The 18,981-nt window shown below is 48.6% G+C and overlaps 1 protein-coding gene and 1 long non-coding RNA gene across 4 annotated transcripts; one reads left to right on the plus strand and one right to left on the minus strand.

Moving 5' to 3' along the window:
* Window positions 1–1,116: 1,116 nt before the first annotated feature.
* On the minus strand, window positions 1,117–17,188 carry LOC105474507 (armadillo repeat containing 12). 3 transcript variants are annotated; one of them, XM_011729224.3, is made up of 6 exons: window positions 16,995–17,188; window positions 12,459–12,632; window positions 12,112–12,246; window positions 2,913–3,086; window positions 2,700–2,771; window positions 1,117–1,492 (listed from the first exon to the last, which is right to left on the minus strand). In XM_011729224.3, the coding sequence occupies exons 1-6, from the start codon at window positions 17,046–17,048 to the stop codon at window positions 1,160–1,162; spliced, it is 942 nt and encodes a 313-aa protein (XP_011727526.1). In that variant the 5' UTR covers window positions 17,049–17,188; the 3' UTR covers window positions 1,117–1,159. The 3 variants fall into 3 exon arrangements, with proteins under 3 accessions (XP_011727526.1, XP_011727524.1, XP_011727525.1); XM_011729222.3 differs by lacking the exon at window positions 16,995–17,188 and adding an exon at window positions 13,615–14,133 and having other exon boundaries at window positions 12,459–12,604; XM_011729223.3 differs by lacking the exon at window positions 16,995–17,188 and adding an exon at window positions 13,696–14,115 and having other exon boundaries at window positions 12,459–12,604.
* Window positions 15,068–17,072, plus strand: LOC139363422 (uncharacterized). The gene is made up of 2 exons (XR_011623791.1): window positions 15,068–15,187; window positions 16,925–17,072. It is a non-coding gene; the product is annotated as an uncharacterized lncRNA (long non-coding RNA).
* Window positions 17,189–18,981: the final 1,793 nt, after the last annotated feature.

Consider the following 18,981-nt stretch of genomic DNA (forward strand, 5'->3'; position numbering starts at 1 on the left):
AGCTCCTCAGAGCCCATCTTTGAGGAATGCATGCAGAACACTGTGGCTTACATTCTTTAACTCATACAATCCCCCTTTCTTTTTCCCAACAGCCTCATGAAATCAGTACTATTATTATATGCATTTGACAGATGAGGGGCCTGAAGCTTGAATAGGTTTAATGGCTTCCCTGAGGTCACACAGTTAGTAAGTGACAGAGCTGGGACTTCAAGATAGCACTCTGATTCCAGAGCTCCCTTTCTGACCCAGTATGCCCCAGATCTCTGTCATTAATGCTGTCACCAAGTATCATCAGTTCTTGCTTGGACACGTGGAAAGAATGATCTTCCTTACTCCCTTTGGCTAATGAGATGTGAGCAGAAGTGATGACATTTATCACTGCCACGTAACCTGTCCTTCTGTAATAGTTGTAGAAACACAATGAAGAAGGCTCCCTCAGCCTGGGTCTCTGTGTGAGGATGTTGTGAAGCAGAGGCCTGCCCTTCCACCCCCACCGCTGATCTGCAATGGGCATGCAGTGTAAACAAGAATTAGCCTTTGCCATGTTTAAGCCACTGAGGTACGAGTGTTGTTACTGTGGCATAGCCTCGCCCATCCTAATTAACCCAATGCTATCCTGTATCCTGTTGATTATCTTTGGCTTCAATCCCCAAGCCTGCCTTCTTCCAACCCCCTGAAAGCAATGGCTCCACACTGATTTGAAAAGCAGCAAGAGCCAGCCTGGCCAACATGCTGAAACCCCATCTCTACTAAAAATACAAAAATTAACTGGGCGTGGTGGTGGGCGCCTGTAGTCCCAGCTACTCAGGAGGCTGAGGCAGGAGAATGGCGTGAACCCAGGAGGCGGAGGTTGCAGTGAGCCAAGATTGTGCCATTGCACTCCAGCCTGGGCAACAGAGCAAGACTCCATCGAAAGAAAAAGAAAGAAGAAAGAGAGAGAGAGAGAGAGAGAGGAAGGGAGGGAGGAGAGGGGAGCCAGTCCCCCAAACATAGAAGCGGGGATGTGCTTTGGGAGATAAGCCCATGCTGTGCCACACTCTGGAGCAGAAGTTATGCTGAATGAAATCTCCATCCAGCCCTGGAAGGCCACCGACAGACAATCAAACTTCAGGAAACTTCAAGTTTCTATCCCATACTCATTTATTGGCTCTCCTTAATTTTATTCCGTGTTTTTAAAGTATGAACGACTGGGCTGGCAGGAGGAGGGCCGGGATCTCAAGTCCTGGGGATACTGCAGGCTGACAATGACCTTGCATGCCTGGATCTGAACATCCTCCTCAGGGTGGATGACCAGGGCAAGCAGTCGGTCTGCCAGTCGCGACTCTTCCCCAAAGAGGGATTCATGCAGGGACTGTTCGTTGTAATGCCATTTCACCGCGCGGTAGTGGGGTGCATTCCGGCCCTCACTCAGCCGCTCAGCAAACACCAGTACCTCATACAGGAGACTCCCTGGCTGTGTGGGCTGGAACAGGTTTAGGAAGTTGGAGTGAACCTGTGATGGGAATAGAGAAAAAATGAGAATAAACTCCTAGGCAAGTTATAAAATTCTTGTTCTTGTATACTCCTATTGCCTAAACTCCCAAACATGCCTAAATTTCAGACTCAGGTATGTAGTAATATTTTAGTTTTTCTTTCATTATTATCCTCTAACTTAATTGCCTTGTGATAAAAAAAAGAAAAAGAGTGATATGATAATATTCATTCTGGAAAATTTGTTGAGACAAACTTTAAGGCTTAGTGTGTAACTTCTTAAATATTGTGTGTGCGCTTGAGAGGACTGTGCATTTAATCCTTGTAGACTGTTCTGGGTATGTCTAATGGCTCAAGCTTATTTGTGTTATTCACTAAGAGTATATCCTCACTAGTTTTGGTTTTTTAATCTATCAGTTGCTGCCAGAGTGGTAAAAATATTCCAAATCTCCCACTGTAGTGGTATATTTGTCAATTTCTCCTTTCAATTTTTGTCATATATATTTTGAGGCTATGTTATTAGGTGCATACAAGTTTCGAGTTGCCCTACTGTTCTGGTGAACTGAACCACTGATTATCACAGAGTAACTTTTTCTATCCCTAATAAGGCTCTTTACCATAGTAATTTCCCCCCAATATTAAAATACCTACATTAACTTTTGTTTTGTCTCCTGTGTCCCTAACTCTCAGAGTTCAGGAAACTCCTCAAAGGGGAATCCCAGCCAGGCGCAGTGGTCCACGCCTGTAATCCCAGCACTTTGGGAGGCTGAGGTAGGCAGATCATGAGGTCTGGAGATCGAGACCATCTTGGCTAACACGGTGAAACCCCATCTCTACTAAAAATACAAAAAATTAGCTGGGCGTGCTGGTGGGCGCCTGTAGTCCCAGCTACTCGGGAGGCTGAGGCAGGAGAATGGCGCAAACCCGGGAGGCGGAGCTTGCAGTGAGCTGAGATCGCGCCACTGCACTCCAGCCTGGGCGACAGAGTAAGACTCGGTCTCAAAAAAAAAAAAAAAAAAAAAAAAAAAGGGAATCCCTCTCCCAACAAAATGGCATCTCCTTCTACTGCAGGGAACAGAACAGGGATGATTTTCAATGCATTTAGTGCAGAGGCAGGAAGATAACTAAAACAACTCATCAGGGGTAAATCTGTCTAGAGATGCTATGATTCTTCCCTCCCCCTATACCTGAGTTGCCATTCATCAGCCCCTCTTCAATTTCTTTCTCACCTGGCAGTTGAGAATGTCATAGAGAAGGTCATTCTTCTGTGCCAGGTAGCTCAGCAGTCGTACGGCTTGCACCTGAATAAAGGAAAGAGTAAAGCATGAGAAGGCAGGTGAGTCTGAGCCTGAGCAAGGAAGACATGAACCTCTGCTCCTCTCTCTAAGTGCTGTGCTAGGGCTGGTCAGCAAGGCAGGGCCTTGGCCATGGTCCTCAGGCACCTGTGCCAGGATGTAGTCTGACTGCAGGATCTCCATCAAGGCAGGCATCACCCGTCGCAGCTGTGGATGCACATAGTCGGGCAGCGGAAGGTTGTTGAGGAGTCTGAGGCCCGCAATGTGCAATTCTGTGTCCCAGATGGTGGAGATCAGTTCGAGTACTTTGATGGAGTGTTCCTGGAGTGGGGGAGAACAAAAGGGCTTACTTTTACAGGTGATCACCACTATCCCAGTATCTGACTTTACTCTTCACTCTCCCCATGGATGTCCCCTGGGCCAAACTCAATAGACAATTCTCCCTAACTCTCAACATCATTTGACCCAGTGACCCACTCCCACACCTTGAAATTCTTTATTTTATTTTTTATTTATTTATTTTTTTTTTACAGACTTCTTTCCTAGCTCTTCTGCCCAACCTCCTCTTTTCTACCTTCCTCACTCCTGTACCGGTATCATCCAGACTCACAGTGTTAAATACAATCCACATGCTAGTGATTCTCCCCTTTATGTCTCTAGCTCCAGCTATGTTGCCCCTCCCCTGAACTCCAGACTCATATATGCAGCTGCCAATTCCACTTTTCTCCCTGAATGTCTAACAGAGCTCTCAGAGTTAACACGCTCCCCCATCCCCAGACCTGCTCCTTCTATAGCTTTCCCCGTCTCAGCTATGGGTTACACTTTCCTTCCAGTGGCTCGTGCCAAAAATTGTTGGATTCAACTCCTTTCTTTCTCTCACACTCCTTTTCCAATCCTTCAGAAAATCCTGTAGGCACTACCTTCAAAATCTATCAAAATTCAAGCCACTTCTCCTCACCCCAACTTCTACCACCCTCTTTCAAGCCACTGGCATCTCACCGGGATTTCTGCAATAGCCTCCTGTCTCCCTGCTTCCATTCTGCATCTACTTTCAGAGCAGCTGACATGTTAGACATGTCACTCCTCTGCTCAAGAGCCCCCATTTCATTCAGCGTAAAAGCTAAAGTCCTTACAGTGGCATACGGTCCAATGTGATCTGCCCTGCTCTCCCTACTATTTCTTGGACTCCATCTTCTCTTCTCTCCCTCATGACCAAGGTTCCCATCACAATGGCCTCTTACACATTCTGTGAGCATGCCAGGTACACACCTGTTTTAGGGTGTTTGCGTAGGCTGTGCTCTCTGCTTAGCACACTCTATCCCCAGAGACTCACAACTCACTCTCACACCTCCTTTAAGACTTCATTAAAATGTTACCTTCTCAGTAAGGCCTTCTCTAACCACCCCCATCCCAGCCTTCCTTACCACCCCCCACTGTTATTTTATTTTTCTCTATAGCATTGTCATGTGTAACACACATTTTCATTTTTTAAATTTTGTTTTTTATTATTTATTTATTTTGAGACAGTCTCACTCTGTTGCCCAGGCTGGAGTGCAGTGGTGCCATCTCGGGTCACTGCAACCTCCGCCTTCCGGGTAGAAGCGATTCTCCTGCCTCAGCCTCCTGAGTAGCTGGGATTACAGGTGTACACCACCGTGCTCAACTAATTTTTGTATTTTTAGTAGAGACAGGGTTTCGCCATGTTGGCCAGGCTAGTCTTGGACTCCTGACCTCAGGTAATACGCCCACCTCGGTCTCCCAAAGTGCTGGGATTACAAGGCATGAGCCACTGCGCCCGGCCTTTATTTTGAAATGATTATAAATTTACAGGAAGTTGCAAAAATAGTACAGCGAGGTCCCAGTGCTCTTCACCCAGTTCCCCTCTATGGTCATATCTTGCATTATAGTACAATTTCAAAACTAAGAAATTGGTGTTGGTGCAATATGTGTGCATAGTTCTATGTCATTTCAGCACATGCATATATTTGTGTAACCACAACTGCAGCCAACAGATTATCCCACCAGAACTGTCCCATTGCCACAAAGATCTCTGTCAAGAGACCCCTTTAGAGTCACTCCCACCTGCTCCCCCAGCCCAAAGCCCAGGCAACCACTTGTGTTTTCCATCTCTATATATGACCCTTTAAGTTTGAGGATATTATATAAATGAAATCACACTTTATGTGATCATTTGAGATCGGCTTTTTTCACTCAGCATAATGCCCTTGGGAGCCATCCAAGTTGTTGTGCATATCAATATTACGTTTTTATTTTTATTACTAAGTAGCATTCCATGGTAATGGCTATACCAGTTTGTTTAACTATTCACCTATTGACAGACATTTTTGGTTGTTTCCAGTTTGGGTCTATTCCACATAAAACTGCTATCAACAATCGTGTACTGGTTTTTGTGCAGATGTAAGTTTTCATTTCTCTAGGATAAATGCCCAAGAGTTCAACTACTGGTTGGTAAATGTATGTTTAGTTCTGAAAGAAACTGCCAAACTATTTTCCAGAGTGGCTGCTGTACCATTTTATATTCCCACCAGCAATATAGGAAAGATCCAGTTTTTCTATATCTTTGCCAGCATTTGGTACTGTCACTAATTTTGATTTTAGATCTTCTAATAGGTGCACAGTAATATCTCAGCGTGGTCTTCACTGCATTTCCCTAATGGCTGGTGATATTACACATGGTTTCATGTGCTTATTTGCCATCCATATATTCTCTTCAGTGAAATATCTGTTCATGTCTTTTGCCCATTTCCTAATTGGACTGCTTGTTTTAACATTCAGGGTTGTTTTTGTTTTTGTTTTTAGACGTAGTCTCACTCTGTCACCCAGGCTCGAATGCAGTGGCGTGATCTCAGTTCACTGCAACCTCCACCTCCTAGGTTCAAGTGATTCTCCTGTCTCAGTCCCCTGAGTAACTGGGATTACAGGTGCCCACCATCACACCTGGCTAGTTTTTGTATTTTTAGTAGAGACGGGGTTTCACCATGCTGGCCAGGCTGGTCTCAAACCCCTGACCTCATGATACACCATGCCCAGCCTAATATTCAGTTTTGAAAGGACTTGATATAATTTAGCTGAGTCCTTTATCAGATATGCGATTTTCAAATCTACTCCCCCAGCCAGGCACGGTGGCTCAAACCTCTAATCCCAGCACTTTGGGAGGTCAAGGCAGGCAGATCATGAGGTCAAGAGACTGAGACCATCCTGGCCAACATGGTGAAACCCCATCTCTACTAAAAATACAAAAATTAGCCAGGCGTGGTGGTGCATGGCTGTAGTCCCAGCTACTCAGGAGGCTGAGGCAGGAGAATGGCGTGAACCCAGGAGGCGGAGGTTGCAGTGAGCCGAAATCACTCCACTGCACTCCAGCCTGGGTGACAGAGCAAGACTCCATCTCAAACAAACAAAAAAAACAACAAAAAAACAAATATACTCTCCCAGTCTGCAGCTTTTTTCATCCTCTTAACAGGATCTTTCATGGAGCAAATGTTTTTAATTTTAATAAATCCAATGTATTGATTTTCCTTTTATAAATCATGCTTTTGGTGTCATGAACTCTTCACCAAGCCCAACATCCCAAGAGATTTTCTTCTCCCTTTTTTTTTTTTTTTTTTGAGATGTAATCTCACTCCCATCACACAGGCTGGAATGCAGTGTCGTGATCTCGGCTCACTGCAACCTCTACCTCCTGGGTTCAAGTGATTCTCCTTCCTCAGCCTCCCGAGTAGCTGGGATTACAGGCCTCCTGGATTCAAGATTTTCTTCTTGAAAACTACATCACCCCTACCCAGTCTCCTTTATCCACTCCCCAACTTTTATTTTACTCCATGGCACTTACCACATGAAACACACTATATATTTTACTTATTTGTGTATTGCTTGCCTTGCCATGTTAGAATATAAATTCCACAAGCACAGGGATCTTCCCTGTTCTGTTTACTGCTTTCTCTCCTGTACTTAGAGAGCGTGTTGGCACAAAGTGTTCAATATTACATTTATTGAGTGAATAAAGGGATCTTGGGTCCTAGGATGCAAGATGCGTGCAGGACGCGGTGGCTCACGCCTTTAATCCCAGCACTTTGCGAGGCCGAGGCAGGCAGATCACCTGAGCTTGGGAGTTTGGGATCAGCCTGACCAACTTGGAGAAACCCTATCTCTACTACAAATACAAAAAATTAGCCGGGTGTGGTGGCGCATGCCTGTAATCCCAGCTACTTGGGAGGCTGAGGCAGGAGAGTCGCTTGAATCCGGGAGGCGGAGGTTGCGGTGAGCGGAGATCGCGCCATTGCACTCCAGCCTGGGCAACAAGAGCGAAACTCCGTCTCAAAAAAAAGTAAGATGCTTAGACCTAGAGGTATTACCAAAGACAGGTAACCTCACGAGCTGCACCTTTATGAGCCATGTAAGAAGTAAGCAGAGTTCTGGAGTGGAAGTGAGCACTCCCATCAGTACCCTGCTCTTCCCTTCCCCTACCCCTCAAAAACCGTGGAGACCTGCAGGACAGGCGGGAGTCAGCAAGTCTGGGACGGGGTTTTAGAATGAGGGAACAGCAGCAGGGGAGCATGTGAGAACGCAAAGCATGCATTGTACATTGCTGGGGTTAGGGCAAGGAGGTGCAGCCCATCGCCAATCATGCACTTTATGCTGAGAGCCTTGAGGCAGACCCAAAGAGCCTGATGGTCCAAGAGCCCCCTAGAGAGAGTGGGCTGATTTAGGGAATGGGGTGAGCTCCATTTTGGATATGTTGGGTTAGAGAACTTGGAGGGCATCTAAGTGGATATGCCTAGTAGCAGCTGGCCATGGGGAAGGCAGGGGAGCCCACAGGCTGCAGAGATCCAGAAGGGCACAGCTAGATGGAAATTTAGACCAAGGAGTAACTACTTTCACCTGAAAAGAAACCAGGGGTCAGGCCCTCAGGAAAAAGACACTGGAGAAAAGGAAGAAAGGGGCTCAGGCTGCCTGCATCAGAATTTCCTGGGGGATTTGTGAAAAAGTTCTCCTGTTGAACTGAACTCTCTGGGCATGCAGTCCCAAAATCTTTGTTTTGTTTTTTGTTTTTTGAGATGGAGTCTTGTTCTGTGGCCCAGGCTAGAGTGCAACGGTGCTATCTTGGCTCACTGTAAGCCTCCGTCTCCCGGGTTCAAGTGATTCTCCTGCCTCAGTCTCCTGGGTAGCTGGGATTACAGGCACCCGCCACCACGCCTGGCTAATTGTTGTATTTTTAGTAGAGACAGTTTCACCACGTTGGCCAGGCTGGTCTCGAACTCCTGACCTCAGGTGATCTGCCCAACTCAGCCTCCCAAAGTGCTGGGATTACAGGCTTGAACCACCATGCCCAGCCAAAATATTTGCTTTTAACAAGCTCTCCAGGTGATTATAATATGCTTGAGAATCACAACCTGACCAGGCGTGGTGGCTCACACCTGCAATCCCAGCACTTTGCGAGGCTGAGGCGGGTGGATCACTTGAGCTCAGGAGTTTGAGACAAGCCTGAACAACATGGCAAAACCCCACCTCTACAAAAAGTACAAAAATTAGCCGGGTGTATTGATGCATGCCTGTAATCCCAGCTACTAGGGAGGCTGAGGTGGGAGGATCACTTGAGTCCTGGAGGTGGAGGTTGCAGTGAGCCAAGATCGCACCACTGCACTTGAGAAGGCTGAGGGATAAGGCAGCAAGCAGAGATCTCTCCAGGTATATTTTTCTGTTTGTTTCTCAATCTGTTTTTATTCTTTTGTGTGTTTGCTTTTATTGATATATCATAGTTGTGCATATTTTGAGGATACATGTAAAGAGAAGTTTTTCCCCAAAAAAGTTTGATACCAAAAAGTAAAATGTGGATCACACACGGTGGCTCATATCTGTAATCCCAGCAGTTTGGGAGGCCCAGACAGGCAGATCACTTGAGGCCAGGAGTTTGAGACCAGCCCGGTCAACATGGTGAAACCCTGTCTTTACTAAAATACAAAAAAATTAGCCAGGCGTGGTGGTGCACGCCTGTGATTCCAGCTACTCTGGAAGCTGAGGCACAAGAATTGCTTGAACCTGGGAGGCAGAGGTTGTAGTGAGCCGGGATCATGCCACTGCACTCCAGCCTGGGCAACAGAGCAAGACTCTGTCTTAAAAAAAAAAAACGCGAAATTATCAAATGTTAGTGAGGTTATGACACAACAAAAACTCGTGCAGGGCTGGTGGGGTGAAAATGGATACCACCCTCCTGGAAAAGTTGGGCATAGCCTTTGACCAAACCATTCCACTCCTGCGTACACACCCTGTAATCCTCTCAGGCACACAGGGAAATGAACACAAGAATGTTCACAGCATAATGTGAGTGTGACAAGCACCTGGAAACAATGCAAATGTCTACCAACGGGCAAGTGGCAGAGTGTCACGAAAGAGACTGCCACAGAGAGGTGAAAGAGACCCAGGCGGGAGGATCCCTTGAGCCCAGGAGTTCAGGGCCAGCCTGAGAAACATAGTGAGGCCCCGTCTCTACAAAAAATACAAAAATTAGCCAGGCATGGTGGTGCACACCTGTAATCGTAGCTACTAGTGGGGCTGAGGTGGAGGATTGCTTGAGCCCAGGAAGTCAAGGCTGCAGTGAGCCAACATCGCGCCACTGCACTCTAGCCTGAGCAACAGAATGAGACCTGCCTCAAAAAAAAAAAAAAAAAAAAAAAAAGGAGGCAGAGCTGCCCAACCACAGAACAGAAACCATCTACTTGCATGTACATGAAGCTTAAAAACATACCAGACTATATTTTACCTCTTTATTATCTGCTGTGCCCTGCTAGAATGTGCAAGGATACATACATATATGGTAAAACTACAAAGAAAATTCGGAACTGCTAAACAAAATGCAGGGCAATGACTGCCTCTGGTGGGGGAGGCAGCTGAGATGGGGGAGGGGGCTGTGCTCTATTTCTTGGCCTGGGCATGTTCTGTTTTATTGTTATTCCTTCTACCTTACACATATACGATATTTGCGAGTTTTACTTATTTCATTTGTTTTTAATTTGGGAGAGACAGACTATTTGCCAGGAAGAGATGTGGAGGTCAAGGAAGAGGTTTTTTGGTTTATGCTTTGTAAGATGGGAGGGGTTGGAGCCTACTGCGTGCTGACGGGGAGCATAAGCAATCAGAGAGGCCCTTAAGGAAGGGGTGGGAGGCAGGATTGAGACTATCACTGGCCACAGACCAGGAGAAAGCCATTTTTTCATGGCAGCAGCAGGAAAGCAGGGAGGATGGGTGTGGATACTATAAGTTTGGGGGTATAATAGCAGGGAAAGGGGGAAGTGACATGTGGTATTTTACATTTTCTCTATGGAGAAATGGAGAAGGTATCCGTGGCCCTGACACCAACCTCCGATTAACACAGCCACAGGGGATGGAGTATAAAAAATACATCTGATCTTTGTCCCTAGTTCCAGGAACAGAGCTCCTGAAACCTTTGGAATTTCCTGAGTGACAGCAGTGTCCTTTGTTACTGCAAACCAACCCTTTTTGGTCACAACAGAGCTTATGCTAATGAAGTGACTCCAGGCAGGGCCCTTGGATAGCTTCTGGTTACCAGAAAGACCAAGGCATGATTAGAAGGTTGGGATTTTCAGCTTCGCTCCCAACTTCTGGGGAGGGGTGAGCAGCTGGACATGATTTAATTCATCAAGACTACATAATAAAAACCTCTAATCAATGGAGTTCAAAGAGCTTCCTGGTTGTTGAACACGTGGAGGTACTGGGAACAGCAGGGCGCTCCTGAAGTGGGCCTGTGGCAGGCCTCCATAACAACTGTTTCAGTGCTGACTGCGTGGTTAAGTTAAATGTTAAAAGCCAGTGCCGTTACACAAAGGCTGGGATGTAACAAAAGCCCACCAAGAGTTTTGCTTAGGCCTTTCCTGGACCTTAAAGCATGACAAAATAATGAAGGAATTCTTAATGGGACCCATTCAGGATTAAACAAGTTTTACTGGGGGTCTGAGGAAGCTCCCCAGGCCTCCACAAACAAGTTTATTGGGGGTCTGAAGGAATTCCTCAAAACTCCTTCATTTAGCAGGAAACAAAATAAGGGTAATCACCTCAGCACCTGGACCCATTTAGATTAAGTAAATTTACTGAGGCTTCAGAGGAAGGTCTTTAGGACTCAGACCTTAGTTATAGATTAAAAGAAGTTAATCACTTATGTCTTTAGATAAATGCACACTTACACATAGACATATAGCTTAGAAGGTAACAAGCTCTGAAAAACTTTGTAATTTTTTTTTTTTTTTTTTGAGACGGAGTCTCGCTCTGTAGCCCAGGCTGGAGTGCAGTGGCCGGATCTCAGCTCACTGCAAGCTCCGCCTCCCGGGTTCACGCCATTCTCCGGCCTCAGCCTCCCGAGTAGCTGGGACTACAGGCGCCCGCCACCTCGCCCGGCTAGTTTTTTGTATTTCTTAGTAGAGACGGGGTTTCACCGTGTTATCCAGGATGGTCTCGATCTCCTGACCTCGTGATCCACCCGTCTCGGCCTCCCAGAGTGCTGGGATTACAGGCTTGAGCCACCGCGCCCGGCCCAAAACTTTGTAATTTTGAGTTGGTCTGGCGATAATGTCCAGGCCTTCTCCCTGTAACCGGTTACAGAAATAAAAACTCTCTTCCTCCCCAGTTCATCTGCATCTCGTTATTGGGCCACGAGCAATAGCAGCCCGACCCTCAGTTTGGTCTGGGAACAGGCCTGGAAGCTCCATCCCTGACACCCTGCCCTATGTGTCTCCTCCATTTGGCTGTTCCTGAGTTGTGTCCTTTATTGAAAAACAGTAGCAGTAAGTAAAGTACTTTCCTGAGTTCTGGGAGCCATTTTAGCAAATTACTAAATCTAAAAAGGGAGTTGTGGGAACCCCCGAATTCACAGCGGGCCAGTCGGAAGTCAGACCTATGACTGGTACCTGAAGTTGGGGGGAAGTCTTGGGGGACTCAGCACTTAACCTGTGAGGTCTGCTCTAACTATGGATAGTGTCTGAACTGAATTGAATTGTTGAACACCCAGCCAGTGTTGGGAATTGGTTGGTGTCAGAAAAACGTGGCAGTGGCAGTAGCAGGGAGCTTGTGGGGTAGCGGGGGTCCTTCTATTTGGGGTGGAGAGATACCAGTAGTGCCTCAATTCAGTTTCATCCTGAAATTCAAAGGCCTTCATGACCCTGCTGGGAATCTGACCACCGTTTTCCCACCTATTTCTGGGTTACAAATTCACACCCAAACAAACTTCTGGAACATGCCCATTTATCCTATGGCAATTAAAGGACTTAAGGACTATAGGCATCCTGCGAGCCCCACCACTCAGCCCTAGGCTCACCTGGATTTTAAGCCTGAATTTTCTGATGCCAGAGAAAGCTTTAAGTGTATTCAGAGCTTGGGTTTTGACACTGTTGTCCTTGTCATCCAGCATGTAGCCCAGCAACACGATGTCATCCGTAGTACAAGCAGAGGCCTGGAGTACGTGGGGAGAGATGGAAGAGGCAGGAGAAGCGGGTGTTCTGGGCCCACTGACCCCCACGTCACCAAGATCCCTCAGCATACCCCTCCCACTATCAGCCAGAGAGAGGTCCCAGGATACAGTCTGGCCATTCCAGGGGCAGGGATCGGCCGTAACCCCCAGGGGCCGGGCCGGCTAGGGGGGACCTCCTGCTTCCCTTCCCTCACCTCAGCCTCCAGCAAGTACACACAGCGAGTGATACTGTGCAGGATCATGCTCTTGGCGTACTCATCCTGTTTGCACTCCAAAGAGTTGAGGAGCCTCCGGAGCTCACCCGAGTCCCGCCCGTGCCGCTCTCGTTCGACTGCCAGGCCTAGACAGCCACCCCAGCCCAGTTCAGGCTGTGGACTCAGAAGTGATGAAAGAATGGGGTTGGGAAGTGGGGGATAGGGACCTGGGGACAAGGCTGTCTTGCCTTTTCTTTCTTTTTTTTTTTTTTTTTTTTGAGACAGAGTCTCATTCCGTCACCCAGGCTGGAGTACAGCGGCGCGATCTCGGCTCACTGCAAGCTCTGCCTCCTGGGTTCATGCCATTCTCCTGCCTCAGCCTCCTGAGTAGCTGGGACTTCAAGTGCCTGCCACCACGCCCAGCTAATTTTTTTGTATTTTTTAGTAGAGACGGGGTTTCACCGTGTTAGCCAGGATGGTCTCGAGCTCCTGGTCTCAAGCTCCTGACCTCATGATTCGCCCACTTCGGCCTCCCAAAGTGCTAGGATTACAGGCGTGAGCCACCACGCCCGGCCTTGCCTTGCCTTGCCTTTTCGGAGAAGCCTTCTCGCCATATGCAGGACCACCATGTACAGTTGAACGAATGTTTACTGCACAAGGGCACCCTATCTAATGTGGTATTGTCCATAACGTACCATCATAGATTTGTCCATTTACTCTAACAACTGTCTGGCATTTGGCGGTAACAAGTAGTATTTTATCATAACCCGTATATGGTAATGATCTTCCAGTAGATGGCAATAAAGAGTCTTGCAGAAGGGGCTCATTTTCCTACTCTGCACAAAAGAACATGTGGACTAGTGGAAGCTCTGGGCCTATAGTAAGTCCTCCAATTTTCCCTTTCCTTAAAGCCTCAAGTTCCTGGGGCAGAAAATGCGGGGAGCTGCTGACACCAAGTTTCCGAGAAGTGGAATCCTGCGAGCCAGAGGAAATGTAGCATTTGGAGACCTGCGAGATGAGTCTGAGGATCCACTTGAGTGAGATCCAGGGACCCTGAGCTAGCATCTCTAGCAGGCCTTGCCTAGGACGCTGCAGGGTGGGCTTGAGGAAGGTGGAGAAGAGAAAGACAAAGGAAAGAGGAACTTGGAGGTGTCACCTTTGGGCCCTCCCACAGCAGAGGCCTCGGGAGCAGGTGCCTCCTGGGGCAGAGCCCTCTCCCCAGGGCCCGGACACTCACGGGCGATGCAGATGGGTGAGTTGGTACAGAGGGGCGGTTTGCATTTTATGCCGGCCTTGATGGCCTTGTACAGCAGGTAGATCGCCCCGGCGCCTGTGGCCAGGCTCACTACACTTTTGCGGATGTCCAGTTGCCCCAGGTATTGGGGGATGCTCTTGCCCATGACTTCAGTGTTGCCCTGGGCCCGGGTGAGAGCTAGGCCCAAGGCACCTATGGGGGGCCTTCCGGAACCAGAACTCTGGCAGGGTCAGGAACCAGGGTACCAGAATTGGAACCCAGGCAACAAAGGAAACTGGGGAGATGATGGGATGGAGGGTAGTGGTCAGGAAATGGGGCAGCCAGGGGTGCTTGAGAACAGATGGAGCCAGTCACAGTGGCCCACACCTGTAATCCCAGCACTTTGGGAGGCCGAGGTGGGCGGATCACTTGAGGTCAGGAGTTCGAGACCAGCCTGGCCAATATGGTGAAACCTTGTCTTTACTAAAAATACAAAAAAATTAGCCAGGCGTCATGGCATACACATGTAATCCCAGCTACTCAGGGGACTGAGGCAGGAGAATCACTTGAGCGTGGGAGGTTGAGGTTGCAGTGAGCCGACATGCCACTGTACTCCAGCCTAAGCAACAGAGCAAGACTCCATTTCAAAAAAAAAGAGAAGATTCTGCTTTAGAGACCACAGGAGATGAAACATAAGACGGAAGGGGAATAAAAGGGGAGAGGGCAGAAGGGTCCTTCACATCCCCTCTTCCTTAAGGTGGGGCCCCAGTAGGTAGTGCCAGAGGCTGCCCTTCTGCCATTAGAGGGCAGCAAAGGTCCATTTCTGGGCTGAGCCCTTAGGGCATTTCTGGGAGGGGTGTTTGGGGTATGCCTATTGACAACCCTGTTCCTTTTCTTTCCGGGCCTTCCCATCTGTGATCGCTCCACCCGAGATCTACCCCTGGGCCTTAGGGTGTTTCTTCAGGTAGGGTTCCCTCCCTGCATCAGAGGATGAAAAGGAGGGGAGCATCTTAGAAAGCATGCACAGACTCTGAGGCAAATCCACCCTTTTCCAGCATCTGCGCGTTGCCCTAAAGTTTACCTGTTTGATAAAAAGCTCTTGAGGACAGCAACCTTTGCATCTCCAGCCTAGAATCTTGTACTTAGCAGGTGGTTTAAGTCATGTTCTACCATTCTTTAAGGACTTGGGGGCAGAACAATGACAGTGTCTAGTAACTGGGGCTCCAGACCCATCTAACCAGAGTGACCTTGGAGGAGAAAGGATTGCCTTTGCCTTAGTCTGTTTCTGCATTTGTAACCTAAAGGGATTCAGATTTACCATTGTAAAACTCAAAGATTAAAATGTGAGTAAGTCTGTGCCTTTCAGCTAAATCTGGAAGTACCAACTCTCAGCCTCCCTAGAAGTACAATGAGGCTGGAGTCAGAAGATGCCACCACCCCAGAGGATGTGAGCCTACCTGTGGAGGCCTTGATCCCCACCACTAGGATGGGGCAGGTGAGACCAGACCCTTCCCTCTTCCCCACCATGGTCTCCCTACACCCTCTGACCCCACTCTCTGTCACAGAACAGGCAAGTGGCCAGCTCCAAACTAGGGTGACGCCCACGGCCAGTGCTGAGCATGCTGCACCAGAACAGGTGTTCACCCACCTGGCCCTGAGCCCTTTTCTGGGAGAACGGGGACAGAAGGCTCTGAGTCCTGGGCTGCACCCAGGATGGAAGGAGGTAGAGAAACAGGCAAACAGCATATCCAATGATGCCATGGCCAGCCAGGCCTGCCCACTCAGAGCCTTGGCCCAGTACACCCTAGGCGGCAGGCGGGGAACAAGCAACACTCCTGGGTGGCCATTCTCTTCCTGTCCTCATCCTCCTCAAGGGTCATTCCTGGCACTCCACTCAGCCCCAAGGTGGATGACTGCATGAACTCCCTAGGGTGAGGGGTGAGTAGAAGCCCACGAAGCCCCCCTACTGCCATGCAACCCCATCGCATCTCCACTGAACTCTGGGCAGAAAACGGCTGCCTGATGGGAGCTGTTATTTAGGTTCCAAGACTACTTTGGTGGCTCTGAGAATAAATTCTTCAAGGCAATGTCCTTGCTCTGCCCTTCTCCAGGGTGGGACCCAGAGTTACTGGCCCCTCCATCCCATGGAGCTGATTCTGCAACCCTCACTTCCTAAGCACATGTAAGGCTCACCTGTTCTTTAAAGACCTGCAAAAAGTGTTCTTTCTTGGCTGCAACCTAACTCCCTCCTGCCACACCTAAGGCCCATTTCTTCTGGTTCTGCCCTCAAATGATTCAGAGAGATTAGAGGCAGAGTTATTCCTAGAGTGACATTTTTACTAGTCCACAGTACAACAAAAAAAGACAATGGAATATCTATTTGTTTGCATAAAGTCCATTGACCATCTTTTCTTGGGAATAATTGTTTTCCTTCTTCTTCTTTTTTTTTTTTTTTTCTCTTTTTTGAGACGGGGTCTCACTCTCTCACCCAGGTTGGAGCTCAGTGGTGTGATATTGGTTCACTGCAACTTCTGCCTCCCAGACTCAAGCAATCCTCTCGCCTCAGCCTTCCAGTAGCTGGGACTACAGGCATGCGCCACCACACCGGGCTAATTTTTTGTATTTTTGGTAGAGACAGGGTTTTGCCATGTTGCCCAGTCTGGTCTCGAACACCTGAGCTCAGGCAATCCATCCGCCTTGGCCTCCCAAAGTGCTGGAATTACAGGCATGAGCCACCGTGCCTGGCTGGGACTAACAGATTCAGATGATGTCATTCCTATTTTGAGAATTAAAATGTATTTATTAGGTCAGGCGTGGTGGCTCACACTTGTAGTCTCAGCACTTTGGGAGGCTGAGGTGAGTGGATCTCTTGAGCCCAGGAGTTTCGAGCCTGGCCTGGGCTCAAGCAAAACCCCCCCTCTACAAAAAATACAAAAATTAGTTCAGCATGGTGGTGCATCTCTGTAGTCCCAGCTACTCTGGAGGCTGAGGCGGTAGGACTGCCTGAACCTGGGAGGCAGAGGTTGCAGTGAGTTGAGATCACACTACTGCACTCCAGCCTGGGTGACAGAGCCAGACTCTGTCTCAAAAAAACAGAAGTATTTTCTTTAACGATGGTGATAATAGATGGTAGGTACGTTCTGTGTGCTCTTAGGGAGCATAAATTCAAAGCTGCAGCTCTTTATGGGAACCTGGCTTTCACTTGTTTTCTTGCTTTTTCTGTCAAATCCAGAAATCTGGAACCACTGGTTAAAGAGAAGTCTGACAGCCAAAATACACACAGCCAGCTGTGAGTTACTTACCTGCCTTACCCAGGAAAAGGACATGGGCTGCTCAAGCACACACCTCTTTGCCATCTATGCCAGCATTTTTACCTTCAAGGCCGATGTTCTCATCATGTTAAGTACATTTGAGTTTAGTAAATAAGTACGGGTTCTAGCCAGGGTTCAAAACCAGTTCAGGGCAGGGCGCGGTGGCTCAAGCCTGTAATCCCAGCACTTTGGGAGTCGGAGACAGGCAGATCACAAGGTCAGAGTGGCCAGCCTGGCCAACATGGGGAAACCGCGTCTCTACTAAAAAATACAAAAATTAGCTGGTGATGTGTACCTGTAATCCCAGCTACTCAGGAGGCTGAGGAAGAACTGCTTGAACCCACGAGGGGGAGGTTGCAGTGAATCGAGATCGCACCACTGCACTCCATCCTGGCAACAGAGGGAGACTCCGTCTCAAAACCAGTTTAGTCGCGGATTTAGCTTTGTGGTCTCCTTGTGCCTCATTTTCCCCACCTGTAAAATAGAAACAATAAGACTTACTTCATGGGATTGTGAGGATTAAGTAAAGCACTTGGAACAGTGCCTAGCACACAGAGCTCAACAAATGTTGACTATAATCCTAATTATCTCCGCAGGTTTCACCTGGACAACATGTGGGGTGTGGGCAGGCAGTGAGAACACAGATGGTAGCCCTCAATGCATCCCAGCCTGAAAAGCACATGAGTCAGCCCTTCCTTCCACTTACCCACTACCTCTCACGCTAGTCGTTGTCTTTTTTTTTTTTTTTTTGATACGAGTCTGGCTCTGTCTCCCAGGTTGCAGTGCAGTGGCGCCGTCTCGGCTCACTGCAAACTCGGCCTCCCAGGTTCGAGCAATTCTTGTGCCTCAGCTTGCCGAGTAGCTGGAACTACAGGCGTGCACCACCGCGCCTGGTTAATTTTTGTATTTTTAGTGGACTGGATTTCACCATTTCGGCCAGGCTGGTCCCGAACTCCTGCTCTCAGGTGATCTGCCTGCCTCGGCCTCTCAAAGTGCTGGGATTACAGGCGTAAACCACCACACCAGACCTCCCTGGTCTTCTTAAAGTGAATCAATCCGAATTCCTGTAATCCATGTAACTGCTTTGAGTGACTCTGGAACCCTCTTTGAAGCCCCCACAAATACCTAAAAGAGGAGCAGGAGCGCTACAACACATTCCCCTAAACTGTGTTTCTAAGAACCATCCAACTACCTGTGGAACCCTAAGGCCCCTTCCTCATCTCTTTACCAATATCCTGGCAATGGTTGTTTGAGCCTAGTTAATGACAGAAGCTCCAGCCAGAAGCTGTTGGGGGTCCTCTACGAAAAGACACCGCCATTCCCGAGGGTGATACTGCAGCGGCCCAGTACTTGTGCGCATAGAAGCTAAGGGGAAATTGCCCTACCCTAAACTCCAGTGAAAAGCCCTTTGCAGTCCGACAGGCTTGCATTCACATCCCAGCAGTGTGGGGTTTGGACAAATTCCATAATCTGAGTCTGTTTCCTCTTCTAGAACGCGAGTCTATGAATTCCTGTCTACTGCCTGGAAGTGCCGCTGTCAGGACTGACTAAGATAATGTGTGTACTTTCGGTGCACAGGGGACGCTCAACACGTGCGAGCTTCCCTTGCAGAAAACCAAGAGATGAAAGGCTGGGGGCCGCCCCTGCCTTGACGTGCATCCCATACTCTCCGAGATCATCTCTCCCCAGCTAGCGCTTACTCCTGCCCAGGAACCAGATCCTGGGGCCTCCGGGTAGCTCCGGCTAAGGCGCGGGAAGCAGAGGGGGCCAGCGCCCCCAGAGGAGGAGGTTGGGGGGGAAGGAGGCCGCGCCTTTCCCCGCCCCGGGCCTCCCCCCATCTTGCTCTCCCTCCCCGGACTACCTCCTCCCCCCGCGCGCATCCGGCGACGGGCACAGGATGTTCTTTCGCTCCCGTCCCCGCTCCGCCCCCGCTCTCACTTTCTCTTCGCTCCCCTCCCCCACTCGCGCCGCGCCCGGC

The sequence above is a fragment of the Macaca nemestrina genome, chromosome 5, assembly GCF_043159975.1.
Source record: "Macaca nemestrina isolate mMacNem1 chromosome 5, mMacNem.hap1, whole genome shotgun sequence".
Lineage (NCBI taxonomy): Eukaryota > Metazoa > Chordata > Mammalia > Primates > Cercopithecidae > Macaca > Macaca nemestrina.

Bases quoted from the DNA above. Each gene is read 5' to 3' on its own strand.
- LOC105474507 (XM_011729222.3), bottom strand. From the start codon at position 13,858: ATGGGCAAGAGCATCCCCCAATACCTGGGGCAACTGGACATCCGCAAA. The intron at 3,087-12,111 runs GTGAGCCTAGGG...CCCCCACTCCAG, and splicing joins AATTCAGGCTTAAAATCCAG to GAACACTCCATCAAAGTACT. The intron at 1,493-2,699 runs GTGAGAAAGAAA...TTCCCATCACAG, and splicing joins ATGACATTCTCAACTGCCAG to GTTCACTCCAACTTCCTAAA.